General features: G+C 49.0%; 1 protein-coding gene across 1 annotated transcript in view; it reads right to left on the minus strand.

Moving 5' to 3' along the window:
• Positions 1 to 514: 514 nt before the first annotated feature.
• LOC102566026 (uncharacterized) overlaps positions 515 to 19,704 on the minus strand; it is a 112,422-nt gene continuing 93,232 nt past the window's right edge. The window contains exon 5 of the mRNA XM_019483075.2: positions 515 to 2,717. Coding sequence (XP_019338620.1) covers positions 2,646 to 2,717 — 72 coding nt within the window. The 3' untranslated portion in view covers positions 515 to 2,645. The remainder of the gene's footprint in view (positions 2,718 to 19,704) is intronic.

The raw sequence follows: 19,704 nt of genomic DNA on the forward strand, positions 1-19,704 counted from the left end.
AGGTCCTGCAGGCAAGAGCAGGAGGTAGCCAGCTCATCTATCATTCCAGTGTCCTTCAAGGCTGACTGTTACCACAGCAATCTTGAAGGCAGACCACAGCAAGCCTGGGGGCTATTATTTCACTGCAATATTGAAACTGCAGCTGATCTGCCAGCAGCCAGGCTGAGTCTCATTTTCTCACGATCCCTTCACCTTTCCTTCAGCTGAGTGGGTGATATGCCAGTTCGGACCATGGCTGCTGGCTGCCTGGCTGGCAGGGCATGGGGAAGGAAGCTGAAGAGCAGCTGGGCCTAACTCGCAGCTCCTCTAACTCAGAGGTTGAGCCTGATGCCATCTCTGGGATGTTCTCCAGCCACCTACTTGCCACAGTCAACAGTTTTAAAGTACAGGGAGGAAAAAACTTTGCATAGAAACATCTCCCTTTATCTCCACCTCTGCTGGGGCCTTGACTTTAATCGATGCCCCATTGGAGTCTGGGTTTACTGAATGGAGCTGAGTTCTCCAAAGCTATTTGCATTTTTAACCAGTTCTGTGTCTTTTGTTTTTATTCTCCACAAACTGATTACACAATGGGAAATCCTTTGGGTACAGTCTATGTTAACACCAGATGGCCTCCATCTTCCTCCCCCACCCCATCTTGCCCCCTTGGCAAAACAATCGCACAATAAGGGCCTACATGCTACGGCAAGGGAAATCTCAGAAAAGTGAGACACATACATACAGGGTGCACTTAAAAGTTTCTCTGGGCTGTTCATTGTATATATAGCACAACACACTAGACACCTTCTGGAGTGTATTGTTTCTGTACAGTATATGCTGCACACCCTTTAACACAGTCAAAACAGACAAAATAGGGTAATTTTGTCTGACCTTGTCAGTTGGGATTTTGCTTTGCAAACCCAGTGGTAATTGTGCCCCAGGTCTCATTTTCTGATTCCTTGAAGTTGGTGGCATCTGGGAGAGTGGGCTGTCAGAGAAAGTAATCCTGTTTTGTCCCAGCAATGTTTTCTCATGTCTATGCTAGAGTGTGTATACCGAGAGGCTTAGCTAAGCTGAGTTCACAACATGAAAGGACAATTTAGGTTACATCTTACATGTTTTTATCTTCACTCTTCTGGCCTGATTCCAAGATTATTTACCAGATATGGAAGGAGGAGATGGGAAATGACGTCAAGATGAAAAAACTTCTGGTTTGAAAGGGCAAGAAATATGACCCACTTTTTTGCATTATATAAACTATCCAGCTAACCCAGCAATGAGAGGAAATGCTCTGCCTCAGATCAAGTCTCAGCAAAAAGCATCCAGCCTAAGCCACCAAAAGGCTGGCTTTAGAAGATGCAGCAATTGGCCAAAATCAATCCCATCCAACATGTCTGGAAAGGAAAGGTTATGGCTACAATTTCTTGAAGGCGCAATGCCAAGATGGAGGCATTCTCTTGTGAATACACAGAGCAAAGCTAAGCCACAAATGAAAGGAAAAGGTTAAATTCTGTCCCCAGCATCACTGGCAAAACAAAAGCAAAATAACCATTGGCTTCTGGAGGCCAAGGTTTTCACCCAGAGGATGAGACCAGCAGGATATACCAGCACAATTCTGTGCTCCTGGATGCCACTGGATGCCACCATCATTCTGCACGAGTTGAAGACCTGACCCAAATGGTCAAATATTTCAGTTCTTATTGAGGTAAAAGCCACCTTCATTTTCATTGGTGCAGCACCTATAGACCTGGTGCCAAAGACAGAGGACAGTGGGAGTTGCACCTAGGTAATAGCCAAATTTTCCTCTAGTGCAACTCTGAAAAGCTGATAAACTTACACCAAGAACATGGCTGTACCTTTGAGGAACTTAGCATGACTAAGGCCTAAAAGATCCATCTCTACCTGATTGTTTCCAGGAAAGAATTTAGTTTTGGCAGGCAATTGCTGGCTCTCCTGTAATCTAACTGGTCTGTGCAGAGAGGTAATATTATTTGCCAGAGCCCAGATCTGGGAGAAGAAGACCTGGCTCCTGTTCCCAGATCTGCCACTGACTTGGGGTATGATCATCACTTACACTTCCCTCCATCTCAGCCTCTCCATCTGTTAAACGGTAATAATGGCACTTTTCGCCATGTACCCTTAGATCTTTGGAGATACAATACTACCAGTGCACAAGTGCCAAGTATGGTTATTACGCTGCTAGTATTAATACATCTAGACTGTAGTGCCCCAAGCCAAAAATTCATAAACAAAAGCACAAGAAGGCAAGATTCCCATGACCCAGGCACTATAATACATATTTATATTTTAATCTAACTCCAGCTGGGGATGTTGCCAGTTATCTGGAAGTCATTTGGATGGTTAATCATCTAGCAGTATCTGTCTAGAGCTTCCTGGATAGAACGCACACTTTACCCACTCGACTCAATTTCCATTTCTGCCACAGTTGTAAATTCCAAGTCAGCCACCAGAGGAAATTCAGTATAAAAACAACAGTCCTGGATGTCTTGGTTTTGGCCAGGCCTGCCCAGCCTGCAGCCAGCACTGCATCTCTTCATGTAAATTCCTTTCACGTGTCAGGAAAAACGTGATTTCCTCTCCAGCCATTCAAGATTCTTTCCTCCATCTGCTGTCTGTTAACATCTGCGGGCAGCGTGGGATGATTCTCATCTGAAATGGCCTACTCTTGAAGGCTGGTCAGCTGATGTGCAGGTCTCAGTTCCAGATACCTTCTGTTGCTGCGCAAAGCAAAAGGAAGAGGAATGAAAAGGAGGAAATTTGTTTGCTAGTTAGAGCAGGAGGCCTGGGCAGCAGATTGACTGTTTTCTTTATCTAACATTGCCACTAACTTGCTATGTCACCTTGAGTGGGTCATCTGTGTTCTCTGAAGCTCTGTTTGTTCACATGTAGAAAGGACAAAATACTACTCGAAATATTTTGAGGTCTTCACTGAAAGCGTAAACTTTTAGTCTTAACATGACTGGATAATTCTCTATAGTCAGGTATATAACCAAGATGGTATATAGAGAAGGTAATGCTAGGAAGGAGTTAAAAAAGCATTTCTGTTTGCTGAATTCTCATCACTTGCCATAGCTGGTGCCCTAGAGACTAATTCTTCCAGAGCTGCTGAAGTTGTCAGTAGAAATGGTCCTGAGTCAAAATCCTGGAACTTTGTTGGGGGAGGACTTAAGCTTTGCAAATGGTCCCTGATTTGATAAACTGAGTTATAGCTACAGAAGTGAATATCACCAAGCCCCAGTTCACATACCATAGTTTAAGTCTATCTTGGAGCTTTCAAGGATTTATGTGGTTCTGGTTATGAACCTAGTTTGGTGAAATTGAACAAATATCAGACTGATACATAGATGAGATTGATAAACATTGGTCTTTCCTGATACAGAGTCTCACAGTATCCCTCTGGAAACTGAAGGCATTGTCTGTGTCTATGCTGCTTCATTGCAAAACCCAGAGAAGCAAGCTTGGTCCATTTACTCCCACTCTGCCACACCACACCCTGACCTTTTGGCAGGATTGAGAGTTTAGAGGTATCCTAAGCACATGGCCAAGCGTTGATCTCAGGCTTTCCCTCTCACAAGATAGAGCCTTGAGGACCAACAGTTTCACCTTGAATGGCTCCCAGAAAGACAGCCAGTGGCCAAGGGGCACACCTTCCGTTGGAGGTAGCATGTCTGCAATGTTAAATGGATCTGTGCTAATAGAGGGTGAAGGCAGAGCCACTGACTGAGCTGCTCCAGTGTATGCAAGTTCATAAGTTTTTCCTGGTGAGCATTTAGGCTTTCACATACTTGGGGAAAGTATCAGTCTGAGTAAGTACCCACAAGGAGAGCAGAAGTACACACCTCAAGGTCACACCTTGCATTTCCTCACATTGAAAGGGGAGCAATCATGTCCAGCTCCTGGGATCAGAGGGACTACTCGTTCAGAGAGGCTGAATACTCCCAGCTCCTCTTTATGTCTTTGTGTTTGTTCAACACTTCTGAGAATCAGGCCCAATCCAGGTTGCTGGCTGGAGGGCTTTGTTATTGAATGACAAATGATTCATCATAACAGAAGAGCAATATGAGCTGAGTAGACCAGAGACCCTCTGCTGATTAAATATAACGGCTAGGTACAGACATACATAAAGCCCAAGGCAGAATCGATCTAAGTTATGCAGTTTTCTGTAAGCGGCATAGTTTAGATCGATAGCAAACAGAACACACATTCACCCTTTGATGGGGCGGGAGGGAGACCAAATCTTAGACTGGGTTCCACCATTTTTAAAGCAATATGTGGCCAGGGCACATCTACACATTGCTGTAAGACAAGTGCTACAGCACTGTGCTTTAGTACTTCCTTCAGTACTTTTCCAAAACGAAGTACTAAGGCACGGCACAGTATGGGTGGTTACTGTGCCGTATACACGGCACATGGGTAAATTTTGCCAATACGTCACCAAAGCAGAGCACTATACCCAGGGAGTGCGTCACTACAACAATATAGCTGGCGATCACATGCAGACATATGTAATCACTATGTCAACGTAGCACACCATACAGCGACGTGTAGATGCACCCTGTGTGTGCCAAACTTCTGTTCTGTTACAGGTTTAGACTGGTTTCTGATCACTTATACCCATAAAAGTGTAATGTCTGTACCTGACCAAGATGCCTGGGCTTCTGCTGAGACCAGTAGATTAGGACTCTGAAGATCTCAGTTGAATGACTCATTATACCTAAGATTTCTTTAGGCAAGTGGCTTACTCTATCCTGTGAAATGTGTCACCATGCAGGGGAACCAAAAGTCTATAAAATCGTTTAATGATTCTAGGGCTCCATGGTAATAAAGGCCACATGAGTACTGATATGGTTGGACAAGGTATGAAGCATAATACAAGTTATGTTTGCTACAAAGAGGGTGCGTCTACACATTAATTAATGCACTCTAGGTACTGCACATTAAGTTTAGTACTTGGTTAACCAAGTACTAATTGAATACATAGTAACTTGCACTACTGCACAGTAGCACCAGTGCACAGGGGTTTTTTGATGCTTACTGCACAGTAGCCTAACAACACTGTGCAGTAATGTATTAGCACAGTTTTTGACCGGCATGCTACTGTGCAATGTTATTAGGATACTGCACAGTAAGCATCCTGTGTAGACGCGCCTAGAGAAATGTACTGGGAAACTCTTGATCTCACATAGCATTGGTGTCTAACTGCCTTGCTACAGTTATTGCCATGTCACCTCTCTTTCTAGGCTTTGTAAAGGAAGAAGCAGCTCACCTTGGAGCTTGATAGCTCTGAAGCAGCTTGCAGGCAGTTCACTGGTCAGTTTGCAAACCAGTTTACCCCCTCCTCCCACTTTCAGCTTGGTGTCAGGAAGGCGGGAAAAAGGAACTCTTTGGGGCCAAGGAACAGTATACAGGTCAGCTTTCAGGTGAGTTGGCTAGGGAAAGTGTGCTTGGAAGAAGGGTAGTAAGAAAGAAGAGGCAGATTAAGAAACCCAGGGAAATGGCTGGAGGATGTCACAATGCTAGACCCACTGCCACTGCCTCTGCTTACACCTGTGAGGTTCCTGTCCATGAAGGACCACTCACCATCAAGACTTCCACCCAGGTCCAGATTTGGTGCTGTGAAGATGGCAGCTTGCAGGTTCCTTCCAGTGACAGCCAGGTGGAGCACTGCCTGTGATGTGAGTGCTGCCTCCTGGTGGTGTCTCTCAGGAAACAGGCAAGAGAGCTAGAAGAGGAGGTGGTGAGGCTCCGAAGCATCCTCTGTTATGAGGAGTTAATTGATTCAATGCTGATGGAGACCTCCAGGACTGTGAAGGAAGAACTGCAAGAGGCAGCGCTAGAGAAGGGAGAGGACATGGACTCCCAGGAAGGTGGAAGCTGGAAGCTTGTGGTCTCTCTGGCAGCAAGCTTCATCTCCACTAGCGGCATTTCATCTGGAGGATGGATATGGAGCCTTAGCAACAGAGGGAGAGGAGCATGTTCCATCAGTGCAAAAGGACAGGCCAAGCCTCCCCAAGGTGGGAAAGATCGAGACCACCACCACCAAGAGGAAGCAATGGGTGGTGGTGGTTGGAGACTCCATTCTGCGGGGGATGGAGGGATCCATCTGCTGACCTGACATGTTGTCTCAGGAAGTCTTCTGCTTGCCAGGAGCCCAGATTCAAGATGTTATGGAGGGATTGCCAAGATTCATCCAGCCCTCTGACTACTACCCCATGCTGCTTATCCATGTGGGCACCAATGACACTGCCAGGGAAGACCCTGAGCAGATCAAAAATGACTACAGGGCTCTGGGTGAAGGGTTTGGGGGCTCAGGTGGCTCTTCAATCCTTCTGGTCAAGGGAAAGGGATCAGGCAGGAGCAGGTGCATCCTGAAGTTCATTGCCTGGATGTTCAGGTGGTGTCACCAGCAGGGCTTTGGCTTCTTTGACCACAAGATGATAGTCCAAGAAGAAGGATTGCTAGAAAGAAATGGGATCCACCTGATGAAGAAAGAGAAGAGCATCTTCACAGACAGGCTCGCTTACCTAGTGAGGGGCTTAAAGGAGGTTCACTGGAGAATGGAGATCAAAGCCCTGAGGCAAGTAGGGAAGTGGGTGACCTGGAGGAAGAGCAAGCAGGAGCGGGCAGCAGAGGAGATGTTCTCATTCTTCCTGAGAAATCCGGGAATTGACTAGCTACCTTAGGTGCCTGAACACAAATGCACAGAGCCTGGGAAACAAACAGGAAGAATTGGAAGTCCTTGCACAGTCACAAGATAATGACATGATTGGAATAACAGAGACTTGGTGGAATAGCTCACATGTCTGGAGCACTGTCATGGATGGGTACAAACTGTTTAGGAAGGACAGGCAGGGGAGAAGAGGAGAAGGAGTTGCACTTTATGTAAAAGAGCCATATGATTGCTCAGAGCTCCAGTATGAAACTGGAGACAGACCTGTCAAAAGTCTCTAGGTTAGTGTCAGAGGAGAGAGTAACAAGGGTGATGTTGTGGTGGGGGTTTGCTGTAGACCACCAGACCAGGAGGAAGTGGTGGATGAAGCTTTCTTCAAACAACTAGCAGAAGTTTCTCAATCGTAGGCCCTGGTTCTCATGGGGTACTTCAGTCACCCTGACATCTGCTGGGAGGGCAATACAGCAGTGCACAGGCAATCCAGGAAGTTTTTGGAGAGTACTGGGGACAACTTCCTGGTGCGACTGCTGGAGCGGCCAACTAGGGGTCGTGCTCTTCTTGACCTGCTGATCACAAACAGGAATGAACTGGTGGGGAATGTAGTAGTAGATAGCAACTTGTGCAGCAGTGACCACAAGATGACTGAGTTCAGGATCCTAAGGAAAAGAAGGATGGAGAGCAGCAGAGTAAGGATCCCAGACTTCAGAAAAGCAGACTTGGACTTGCTCAGGGAACTCATGGGCAGGATCCCCTGGGAAGACAGTCTGGGGAAGAAAGGAGTACAAGAAAGCTGGCTGTACTTGAAAGAAGTCTTACTGAGAGTGCAGGAACAAACCATCCTGATGTGCAAGAAGAATAGCAAGTGTGGCAAAAGACCAGCATGGCTTAACAAGGAACTCTTTAGTAAATTAAATCACAAAAAGGAAGCTTATAAGAAGTGGAAATTTGGACAAATACTAGGGAGGAGTATAAGAGCATTGATCAGGCATGTAGGGTAGGGCTGTGCAAAGCTTTGGGTGCTGATTCGAGTCGGAGGAGATTCAGCCCAATTCAGTGGCTGAATCTCCAAATCCAGATCAAATCAGGGGACCAACCAAATGGTCCAAATTGATTCGAAACTCTCCGAATTGATGCAGAAAAGATTCAGAGAGCTTCGATGATTCTGGCAGTCCCCGCTTGCTGCAGCAGGGAGCTAGACCCGGACTCCATGCTGGTATGTAGGGGCCAGGGGAGCAGGGACTGGAGGAGTGGGGAGGGGACCATGGGGGACCCGTGCCAGGCCCCATCCCCTGCCTGCTCCCCAGCCCCCCCCGACCTCCACCCACTTCTCCAGCCCTCCCATGGCTGCCCCAGTTCCTGGTGCTTTAAAAAAAGTCCCTCACCAGCTTCTGCCCAGTGTGGGGGATGATCCCTGCTGCCCCCCACCCACACTGCCCCACACCATGTGGGGGGCTCTGCCACAAGCCTTCTGACCCCCCCGCTGTCTCAGCCCACCCCCCCCCAAGGCTGCCCCGCCTGCCCCAGCTCCAGCCCTTCAAGAAAAAAAAAACCCAAATCCCTGCACTCACCAGCTCCTGCAGCGGCTTCAGGGCTTCTGGGTGCTCATGCAAAGCCCCCCACACAGTGCAGGGCAGTGGGGGGCAGCGGGGATCACCCCCCACCAGGCAGGAGCCGGTGAGTCAGGCTTTTTTTTATTACTTTTTTTCTTAAAGGGCCAGGAGCTGGAGCACCCGGGGCAGCCATGGGCAGGGGGGACCGGGGGAGTGGGGGGGTTGGGGGCTCGTGGCAGAGCCCCCCATGCAGCATGGGAAAGCAGGGAGCAGTGGGGATCGCCCCGCACTGCCTGGAAGAGCTGGGAGCTGGGCCAGGAAGGGCAGCCATTGCCGGGGCTGGGACAGCGGGCGGGCGATGGGCCTGCCTGATTTGGAGAGTCAGCTGATTCAGCAGCAGTTGAATCTCCAAATCAGATTCAGCCAAATTGATTTGGGACAGTGATTCAAATCACCAAATCAAATCACTGTCCCCTGAATTGGCCGAATCTGAATCCAAAGCAAGTACTAGCCTCTTCACACAGGCAGGGATGAAGATGGGAAGGCCAAAGCATAATTGGAGTTGCAGCTAGCAAGGGATGTGAAGGGTAACAAGAAGAGTTTCTATAAGTATGTCAGTAGCAAGAGGAGGATCAGGGAAAGTGTGGGTTCCTTACTGAATGGGGGAGGCAACCTAGTGACAGAGGATGCAGAAAAGGTTGAAGTACTCAATGCCTTTTTCACCTCAGTCTTCACAGGCAAGGTCAGCTCTCAGACTACTGCACCAGGAAGCACAGTTTGGGGGAAAGGTGAGCAACTAACAGTAGTGAAAGAACAGGCTAGGGACTGTTTAGAAAAGTTGGATGTGTACAAGTCCATGGGACTGGACATGATGCACCTAAGGGTGCTGAGGGAGTTGGCTGATGTGATTGCAGAGCCATTGGCTATCATCTTTGAAAACTCATGACGATCAGGAGACATCCTGGATGATTGGAAAAGGGCAAATATATTGCCCATATTTAAGAAAGAGAAAAAGGAGGATCCAGGGAACTACAGACCAGTCAGCCTCACCTCAGTCCCTGGAAAAATCATGGAGCAGATCCTCAAGGAATCCATTTGTAAGCCCTTGGACTGAAAGAAGGTGATTAGGGACAGTCAGCATGGATTCACAAAAGGCAAGTCATGCCTGACCAACCTGATTGCCTTGACAGATGACTGGCTCTGTGGATGTGGGGAGATGGGTGAATGTGGTGTACCTTGATTTTAGCAAGGCTATTGATAGTCTCCTGCAACATTCTCACAGGTAAACAAAGGACGTATGGGCTGGATAATTGGACTGTAAGATGGATAGAAAACTACCTGGATTGTCGGGCTCAATGGGTAGTAATCTAGTTGGCTCAATATCTAGTTTGCACCTGGTATCAAGTGGAGTACTCCAGGGCGAGTTTTGTTCAATATGTTCACCAAAGACCTAGAAGATGGCATAGAGTGTGCTCTCAGCAAGTTTTCAGATGACACCAAGCTGTGGGGAGTAAGATACACTGGAGAGTAGGGCTAGGATTCAGAGTGACCTAGACAAATTGGAGGATTGGGCCAAAATAAATCTCATGAGGTTCAATAAGATCAAGTGCCAAGTGCTGCACTTAGGACAGAACAATCCCATGCATGAGTACAGGCTGGGAGCTGACTGGCTGGGCAGCAGCTCTGCAGAAAAGGATCTGGGGGTTACAGTGGACAATAAGCAGAATATGAGCCAGCAGTGTGCCCTTCCTGCCAAGAAGGCTAACGGCATACTGGGCTGCATTGGTAGGTGTGTTGACAGCAAGGTCAAGGGAAGTGATTCTTCCCCACTATTCAGCACTGGTGAGGCCACATCTGGAGTACTGTGTCCAGTTTTGGGGCCCCCACTACAGAAAGGATGTGGACAAACTGGAGAGAGTGCAGCAGAGGGCAATGGAAAAGGTGAAGGAGCTGGGGCACATGACTTATGAGGAGAGGTTGAGGGAACTGGATGTATTTAGTCTAGAGAAGAGAATACTGAGAGGGGATTTAATAGTAGCTGTTTAATGGGGCTGTTCCTGCTTCCCTGCACCAGAGAGGGAAATGCGTCCCTCGACAGTTTGCCAAAACTCGGTAAGCGGCCCTCTGCCCAAAATAATTGCCCGCCCCTGAACTACATGTAGGGGGGTTCAAAGGAGGATGAAGCTAAACTGTGCTCTGTGGTGGCAGATGACAGAACAAGGGGCAAGGTCTCAAGTTGCAACAAGGGAAGTTTAGGTTAGATATTAGGAAACATTTTCTCACTAGGAGGGCAAGGTAGTAGACTCTTTATCCTTGGAGGTTTTTAAGACCCAGCTAGATAAAGCCTTGGTTGGGGTGACCCAGTTGGGGATGGTCCTGCTTTGATCAAAGGGTTGAACTAGGTGACCTCCTGAGGTCCCTTCCAACCCTAATTTTCCTCGATTCTATGATTCTAATACTTTTTCTGTTCTATATGTATTCAGTTTTACTGAGTGATCTCAGGCGGTTGTAATATTGAATTACTGTTGACCTGGCTCTGTGTCTTTCCTCTCTTTTGTTTAATGTCTGCTTTGAAAGAGATATTGTGGGTACGTTTTAATAACATTATATAGGCCACAAATGATTGGGCTTTTCCATTAAATGCTTTATAATGACCCAGTCGATACAATATTTATCATCATAAATGGTAACATGTAGGTTTTATGTATATGGGCCAGATGTAAATCCACCTGAAGTTTTGCATTGACTCTGTCTTTGTATTGACCTTCAGGGACTTTGAATTAGGCTGTGAGGCCTCAATTCTTCCCTTGGTTTAATCAGTACAATTCTCTGTTGTAACACTGAGTCACCCCTGTACAATTCTGGGCAGGGTATACTTAGGCCCAAATTCTGGCATGGCCACCCACCTGAGAAACCTTGATGTAGCTCCTGTCAGGCCATAGAATAGCAGAGAAGCTGATCTACATCCAGTCCCTCAGTATGAAGCTATTGCATAGACCCTATTCCTTTTTTCTGCTTTGAGGAATGGATAATGGATCCAGGTAGTTTTGATGGATTGACTTATCTGGTCTGTTTTTCATGAATCATTTGTCATGTTGCTTGCTCTCAAGCAATGTGACATGGTAGTTGCAGGTTCTAGCCCTGCCTGTGCCCCAGACATCCTACACGGCCTTGGGCAGGTCTTGAACCTTTCTGATCCTGCGTTGCTTCATCAGTAATATTGAAACAACACTTCCTGGCCTTTCCCAAAATGCTTTGAGGCTGAGTTCCTTAATGCCTGTGGAGTCCTTCTCAGTCCTTGGGCTCCAGCAGCCGCAGAGCCCCCCGCTGACCCCCAGCACAGCCGGGGTAAGCAGGGCCCGTGGAGAGAGGGGGTTAACCCCTTAGTGTGTGTGTGGGAGGCGGTGGCTGAGTGGAGCCGGGCCGGGTCAAGCCCCGCCCAGGCCCCTACTTCGCCCAGCCCCCCAGGGAGCCGCGCGAACAGGCTGCGCAAACAGGCGCGCTTCTCTGGCAGCGCGTGAGTTAGCGCGGGAGGGTGTGTGGGAGGGCGCCGGACCCTGCCTGCGCACTCCCCAGGGTAGACAGCCCCAGCCGTAGCCAGCCTACCAGAGGCATGACACGGACGGGCACGCGCCGCACCCCGAGGGTCCCCTTGGGCTCCGCGGCCCCCCCCCCGGCACCTCAGAGACGGCCACCCAGACGGAGCCCCTGGTTCCGGGCTCCACGCAGACGGAGCCCCTGGCTCTCGGCTGCGGGGGCTGCCTGTCCCTTTTTCAGGCTCTGGGGCCTGGGAGCATGGCGACCTCCCCTTGCGGGGTCTGCTCCCTTTTGGGGTCTCTGGCACGCCAGCTGGAGGAGCTCCAGGCCACAGTCCACAGACTGCGTGCCATCAGGGACTGCGAGCAGGAGATAGACTCCTACTGCCAGGCCCTTCTCCCCTGGGAGGCAGAGGGTAGATCACAGTCTCCCTCCACGCCAAAGGAGGACTCTGGGACCTCCTGCTGTGTCCAGCCAGGGGCATGGAGCAAGGAGGTCAAGGGCCCTAAGGCCCGCCGCACCAAGGCCCCTCCCCCACCAGAACTGAGCAACAGGTACACACCTCTTGCTGCCCCAGCAGAGCCTGCTGAGTTGCAGTTAGGCCCATGTTGCCTGTGGGGGCCGGCAACTCCCACCCCTGCTCTCCCCAAGACAAAACGTAAGGTGTTTGTTGTGGGAGACTCCCTCCTGAGGGGGACAGAGGGGCCAATCTGCCACCCCGACCCCTTAGCCCGGCAAGTCTGCTGCTTCCCAGGGGCCCGCATCCGGGACATTGCGGAGAGGATCCCCAAGCTCCTCAAACCCACAGACCACTATCCCATGCTCCTTATTCATGTGGGCACCAATGACACGGCTCGGAGCACTCCCAGCCGGGTCATGAGGCGCTACAGGGATTTGGGAGCGGGGCTTAAGGGTCTGGGGGCAAAGGTGGTGTTCTCGTCAATCCTCCCAGTCTCAGGCTATGGGCTGAGAAGGGACAGGAGGATCTATGTGGTCAACCAAAGACTGCGGCGCTGGTGTCATCAGGAAGGCTTTGGCTTTCATGACCACAGCCCGCTCTTTGGCGAGAGAGGCAGTGAGCTGCTGGGAAGAGATGGTCTCCACCTCTCTCCCCTAGGAAGGAGGCTCTTCTCAGCCAGACTGGCTGACCTGCTCCACCAGGCTTTAAACTAAGTCCGTTGGGGGACGGGGGGACTACCGCCACTGCTGGCCCGCTGAGCAATCCTTGCAAAGCCAGCGGATCACAGCACTCAAGGGAGCCCACCCCAGCCCCAGCCCTGGTAAAATCTGTGGGCAAGGAAGGAGCCCCCCAGGGGGCACTTGCCTGCCTCTACACTAATGCCAGGAGCTTGGGGAATAAGCAGGAGGAACTCATCCTCCTGCTCAGTGCAAACAATTACCATGTCATAGGGATAACGGAGACCTGGTGGGACTCCACCCATGACTGGACCACGGGGATAGATGGCTATACCCTGTACAGGAGGGATCGTGTAGAGAAAAGGGGCAGGGGTGTAGCTGTCTATGTTAAGGAAAGCTACACGTCCCTGCAAGCCGATATTGGCGACCAGGGTGGACGGCTGGAGACCCTCTGGGTTAAAATCCATGGGGAACACGGCACAGGGGACACAATGGTGGGAGTCTATTACAGACCTCCCACCCAAAGTCCTGAGCTAGACCAGGAGTTTGCCCAGGAACTGGCTGAGGCAGCTTGCTCCAGGACCATGGTTGTCATGGGTGACTTCAATTACCCGGACATCTCGTGGGAGGATCGCTCAGCAAAATCTGAGCGGTCACAGAGCTTCCTCTCGTGCGTGGATGACCTCTACCTGACTCAAGAAGTCTATGGGCCAACGAGAGGCAAAGCGCTGCTTGACCTGGTACTGGCTACTGGGGATGACCTAGTCGGCGACCAACTGATCGATGGGAAGCTGGGTGACAGCGACCACGAGCTGATCACCTTCACCATCCGCCGAAAAGCTGGCAAGTCAGTCAGCAACACGCAAGTCCTTGACTTCAGGAAAGCCGACTTTGACAAGCTCAGGAGGCTTGTCAGTGAGGCCCTAAGGGACCATGACCATGGGGAGAGGGGAGTTCAAGAAGAGTGGTTGTTCCTCAAGGGAGCGATCCTCAATGCACAAACTAAGTCTATTCCATCTCGGAGGAAAGGCAGCAAGAGGGCACAGCAGCTCCCCTGGCTCTCCAGGGACCTAGCAGACCTCCTGAGGCTAAAAAGAAAGGCCTACAAAGGATGGAGGATGGGAGTCACCTCCAAGGAGGATTATTCTGCACTGGTCCGGTCCTGTAGGGAGCAGACCAGGAAAGCCAAGGCTGCAACTGAACTCCAGCTAGCTTTGAGCATCAAGGACAATAAAAAGTCCTTTTTCAGATATGTGGGGAGCCGGAGGAAAAGCAGGGGCAACGTTGGACCCCTGCTGAACCAGATGGGGCAACTGACAACTGACGCCCAGGAAAAAGCCAACCTATTAAATAGGTACTTTGCGTCGGTCTTTCATCAGCCCCATGGGACGCCCGTGCCCGCTACAGGGCCGGGAAGTCCGGGTGAGGGTGATCCCCTGCCCTCCATTAATGCTGACTTTGTGAAGGAACATCTTGAGAAGCTGGATACCTTCAAGTCAGCTGGCCCTGACAATCTTCACCCCAGGGTACTCAAGGAGCTGGCGAGCATCATAGCCCAGCCTCTAGCGCGGATCTTTGAAAACTCTTGGCGCTCTGGTGTAGTGCCCGAAGACTGGAAGAAGGCCAACGTGGTGCCTATCTTCAAGAAAGGGAGGAAAGTGGATCCGGCTAACTATAGGCCCATCAGCCTGACTTCTATCCCGGGGAAGATCTTAGAAAAGTTTATTAAGGAGGCCATCCTTAATGGACTGGCCGACGCCAACATCTTAAGGGATAGCCAGCACGGGTTTGTTGCGGGTAGGTCTTGCTTGACCAATCTCATTTCCTTCTATGACCAGGTGACCTATCACCTGGACAAGGGAGATGAGATTGATGTCATATATCTTGACTTCAAAAAAGCCTTCGATCTGGTGTCCCACGATCGTCTCTTGGAGAAACTGGCCAATTGTCGCCTTGGGTCCTCCACGATCCGCTGGCTGGAAAATTGGCTCCGGGGTCGGACCCAGAGGGTAGTAACTGATGGAAGTCACTCATCGTGGTGTCCTGTGACCAGTGGGGTCCCCCAGGGCTCTGTCCTTGGACCCATACTGTTCAACATCTTCATTAATGATGTGGACACTGGAGTCAGAAGCGGACTGGCCAAGTTCGCAGATGACACCAAACTTTGGGGCAAAGCATCCACACCAGAAGACAGGCGGATGATCCAGGCTGACCTGGACAGGCTCAGCAAGTGGGCAGACGAGAATCTGATGGTGTTCAACGCCGATAAATGCAAGGTTCTCCACCTTGGGAAAAAAACCCTGCAGCATCCTTATAGGCTCGGCAGTGCTATGTTGGCTAGCACTATGGAAGAAAGAGACTTGGGGGTCATCATTGACCACAAGATGAACATGAGCCTGCAATGCGATGCTGCGGCTAGTAAAGCGACCAAAACGCTGGCTTGCATCCATAGATGCTTCTCAAGCAAATCCCGGGACGTCATTCTCCCCCTGTACTCGGCCTTGGTGAGGCAGCAGCTGGAGTACTGCGTCCAGTTTTGGGCTCCACAATTCAAAAAGGATGTGGAGAAGCTCGAGAGAGTCCAGAGAAGAGCCACGCGCATGATCAGAGGTCAGGGAAGCAGACCCTACGATGACAGGCTGAGAGCCCTGGGACTCTTTAGCCTGGAAAAGCGCAGGCTCAGGGGTGATCTGATGGCCATCTACAAGTTTATCAGGGGTGACCACCAGTATCTAGGGGAACGTTTGTTCACCAGAGCGGCCCAAGGGATGACGAGGTCGAATGGTCACAAACTACTACAAGACCGTTTCAGGCTGGACATAAGGAAGAATTTCTTTACTGTCCGAGCCCCCAAGGTCTGGAACAGCCTGCCACCGGAGGTCGTTCAAGCGCCTTCATTGAACACCTTCAAGATGAAACTGGATGCTTATCTTGCTGGGATCCTATGACCCCAGCTGACTTCCTGCCCTTTGGGCGGGGGGCTGGACTCGATGATCTTCCAAGGTCCCTTCCAGCCCTAATGTCTATGAAATCTATGAAATCTATGTTAGTGCTAGACGTCTGACTAGCAATTTTGGCAACCTGGGATAGCGATGACATTACAGTAGACCCCCGATTTACATGAGTATTGCATTCTGGGGGAATTTTGTGCAAGTTGGGACAACTTTCCCCATAGGAAATAATAGAATGGTGAGTGGTTGTGTACCCCAGACATACCCTAGTCATAGCTTTTTTTCCCCCTTTTCTTGGCAGAATCGCTTTTAGGAGGCACATCTAGCGTCTCACCTATGCATCTTGAGATGCCACTACCACAATGGCGGCACAGCTCCGCTTGATTCTGCCAAGTCTTGTGAGGTGTTTATGTATATATGCAAATCTCACGAGAGTTTGTGTATATACGCGAATGACACGCATCTGAAGGGGCATTTTCCAGTCTGGGCCCTAATAAAAAAAATTGTATAAACGCGAGACATGCATAAGTCAGAATCAGGGGTCTATTGTAAACACCAGGTGAGAGGGGTTCCAAGTACCAGAATGGGACAAGGAGCCATGAGCTCATTGTGGGATTTCAAAGCCCCTGGCTGCTGCTACCACCACAGGCTCCCCACGAGCTGCCATTCTGGCCCCATTTCTAAAGCAGCACCCAGGGCTAGTGTGCAGGTCCAGCCCTACTCTAGTTATGCTACTGGCAGTTGCTATAGAAATACTATTATCACTGCAGCAATAAACCATGACTGGCTGGTGACAAGTTGTCTGAAGCCAATATCAGACACAAAGAACCAGAGACCTGAAAAAAGCAAAAGATGCCTCTTGAGCCTGTGGATAACTGTTTTGAAAGGCAACTGGGGAAAAAGGTTAATACAGAACAGGATGTCATGGCAGGGTTTAATTGTGGAAATAGAGAACTTCTACCTGCACATAACCGGGTCTGATCCAGGTTTAGGTGGGCAGAAGCTTAAAGTGATCGTCATCTGACAGCCTAGCCAGTGCCCTGCACGGAAAGAACGGCTTGGTCCCTGATGGAAACGCAGCCAGAAAGCACCATCGCTGGCAACCTTGCTGGCAGTCACAACATCAGGAGGACACTGATGCAAAAGAGTCCTGATGCATTTCTTGCCATTCCAGAGCACTGCAGGGAGGGATGTAGCAACAACCTTTGCATCCAGTGTACTGAGGACCATAACTGAGGTGAGACTCTCTTCTTTCTGCCCCAAAGGCACAACTATTATTCTCTGTATGTGCTGGTTGGGGGAGGGAGGACAGAAGATTTATGTAAAGCAGACAGATGGCTACACAGCCAGCTCCATTATTATCAGAGTAAATTAGGTAAATCACAACCTAAACAGTCGCTCCCCCTGTGGTAGAAGTGCATCTGATGCCTTACTGAAAATTAACCACATCTCAGAGGAGGCGGAGGTAATCACAGCTGGGAAGCTGGCTGTGCAGGGAAGTTGCATTGAAAAGGGTGTTGCACTTGGACTATGTTATTACTGCACTTTAAACCACAAGAACAAAATGTTTGGGACATGCTAATGACACTAGGAGAAACAGCAGCATTTTAATTGGGTGGTAATTGTTGTAATTATTTTCCACCAGAGTAGGTAATGAATATAATATAATTGCCTTGATTATTTATCAGTGTTGAATATGAGAAAGAAAGCACAGCCAGTAAGTAGTGGTGGGTTTATTTTGGGACTTAAGGATGGAAAAGGGCAAGGCCTTTTTCTCAAAAAAGGGACCAATAACCTGCTTTCCATCTGGAGAAGATCTTATAAAGGCATTTTGGACAAAAGGGAACTTTTATACTTGGAATTCTCCTCTGTGAGAGCTGAATTTGTAGCACCGCTTCAAGCTAAGGTTGACCCACACGTCTCATTTTAAAACCTAATTCTCAGCTGTCAAGAACTTTGCCCAACTTTATCTGTTAAGAATGAAGTCATCCTTGGAGAGTTTTTAACTCCAGCTGAATTATTTTTGAAAGGGGCAGCAAAAATGGCTCAGCTATTGGAAAGTGAGATTAGAGAAGCGTGCATTATTTTGCCCATGTTAAAACTTTACTACAGCTAAGACAGGAGGCAAACCCATAGAGAGGGACTAGTATGAAAGTATGGAGAGGAGAGTAGAAGTAGGAAACTGTCATTTCTTCTGGATTATGATGTACACATGAAAGGTCACCAGGACCATCAATACATGCACCTAGACAGGAGCATAGAGGAGCAGAGGCTGCCCAGATCTTCCACCCTCACCTTTTGACATTATCCAAAGGCCAGACCAAGTCCCGCTGTTCAGTGCCTCGATGACTGTAGCTTTATGCCCATCTGGGAATCAAACCTGGCTCTCTCACATGGCAGACAAGGAAACTACCACTGAAACACAACAGGAGGTGGAGAGGAAAGGCGGAGCTCAGAAAAAGATTTTTCCATTGAAGACAGACTCCCTGGGAAGCGTGCCTACGGTGAGAATGGGACCAAGAGCCAAGGGAGAGCGAAGTCTGGGACTCAGATGAAGGGGAACATTTTGAAAACCTCCAAAAGGAAAATTTGATTGATTGAGCAGAGACTGGGAAATGGAGCCAGAGGGGACACTGGGATGAGGAGCTAAAGGGGAGGAGAGATAAAACTGGGCTGGGTTGGAGGAGACACAAGTAGAAGCGGTCAGGTTTGGGAAGAGAGAAACAGGAACAGAAAGGTCTATGGCCAGTAGACCACCCCCTTACAGAATATGGACTTGAACTCAAGAGTCTCACCACCCCTCTCTTACACAGCACAATGGAGTCTGTCCTATCCTCCTCTGCTGCTGGCCTACAAAGCTTGGTGGCAACCTAGGGCGTAGAATTAAACTCCCTGAGGACCACTCTGTAGAAAACAAAATTTTCTCTGATGGCAAATGCCAAATGTTTTGCTAACAGAAGGGGTTTCTCTTCTTCTTTGTCTTTAAGAGTCTTTCAGAAAACACTTTCTTTGTCTTGTTTCTCCACTCGGTGTTCGGTCCTCATGGCAGTTTCAGTTCCTCCAGTCATTTGACTTCAGAGCTACTAGGCTGTGAACGTGGTGGATAGGGATAGGCTATCAATACTGGCTAACCCACTAACAGACAAAGCTATTATTATAGCGGGCAATGATATGCTGAAGCCACAAAAAGGAAAACAGATTTTTGGGCTCCTCATATGTCCGGAGCTATCTGCACATCCTGTCCCGGGCTAACTGAAAACATGTGGTCAAGAGCCATCAGTCTAACTTATAGCTATACCATTAGCTTGCTCTCAAAATCTCATTCTCTATTATTTCCTTGTTCTTGCCCCTTGAAAAAGTCTATTACAATCTTACTAAATATTTGCCCATAATCCTGTTGTTTAAATTAATTTCTTCTCTTCCTTGATGTTATGTCTCTTTCTGAGTGTGAGATAGCATCTGTAGATTTTCTCTCTGCAACTTGTATGATGGGGGAGTGAATTAACATTGAGGGATACCCTTCCTTCTTTGCCAAAGTGCTAGACAAGCAGGTCCTTGTTCAGATGCACCAGGTTCACATATATACCTCCTAGCTGATACACAAAATACACTGATTTCTTGCCATTTCTAAGCCAAGATTCAAGAGCAGTCACTAGTGAGGCCCTAACTTACTAAGACATCCTAACTGTGACAAAACAGAGCTTTGGAAACTAGCCTTCACACCTTTAATGAAAGCAGGATCAAGCCTTGAACAGATCATGTTAGCTGGCTGTGATCTATGCAAATTGCTTTGGTCAGAAGACACAAAAAAGTACATTTTGTGATGTGGTACCCTTGTTTTTAATCAGTTTTCCATTAA

The sequence above is a fragment of the Alligator mississippiensis genome, chromosome 1, assembly GCF_030867095.1.
Source record: "Alligator mississippiensis isolate rAllMis1 chromosome 1, rAllMis1, whole genome shotgun sequence".
Lineage (NCBI taxonomy): Eukaryota > Metazoa > Chordata > Crocodylia > Alligatoridae > Alligator > Alligator mississippiensis.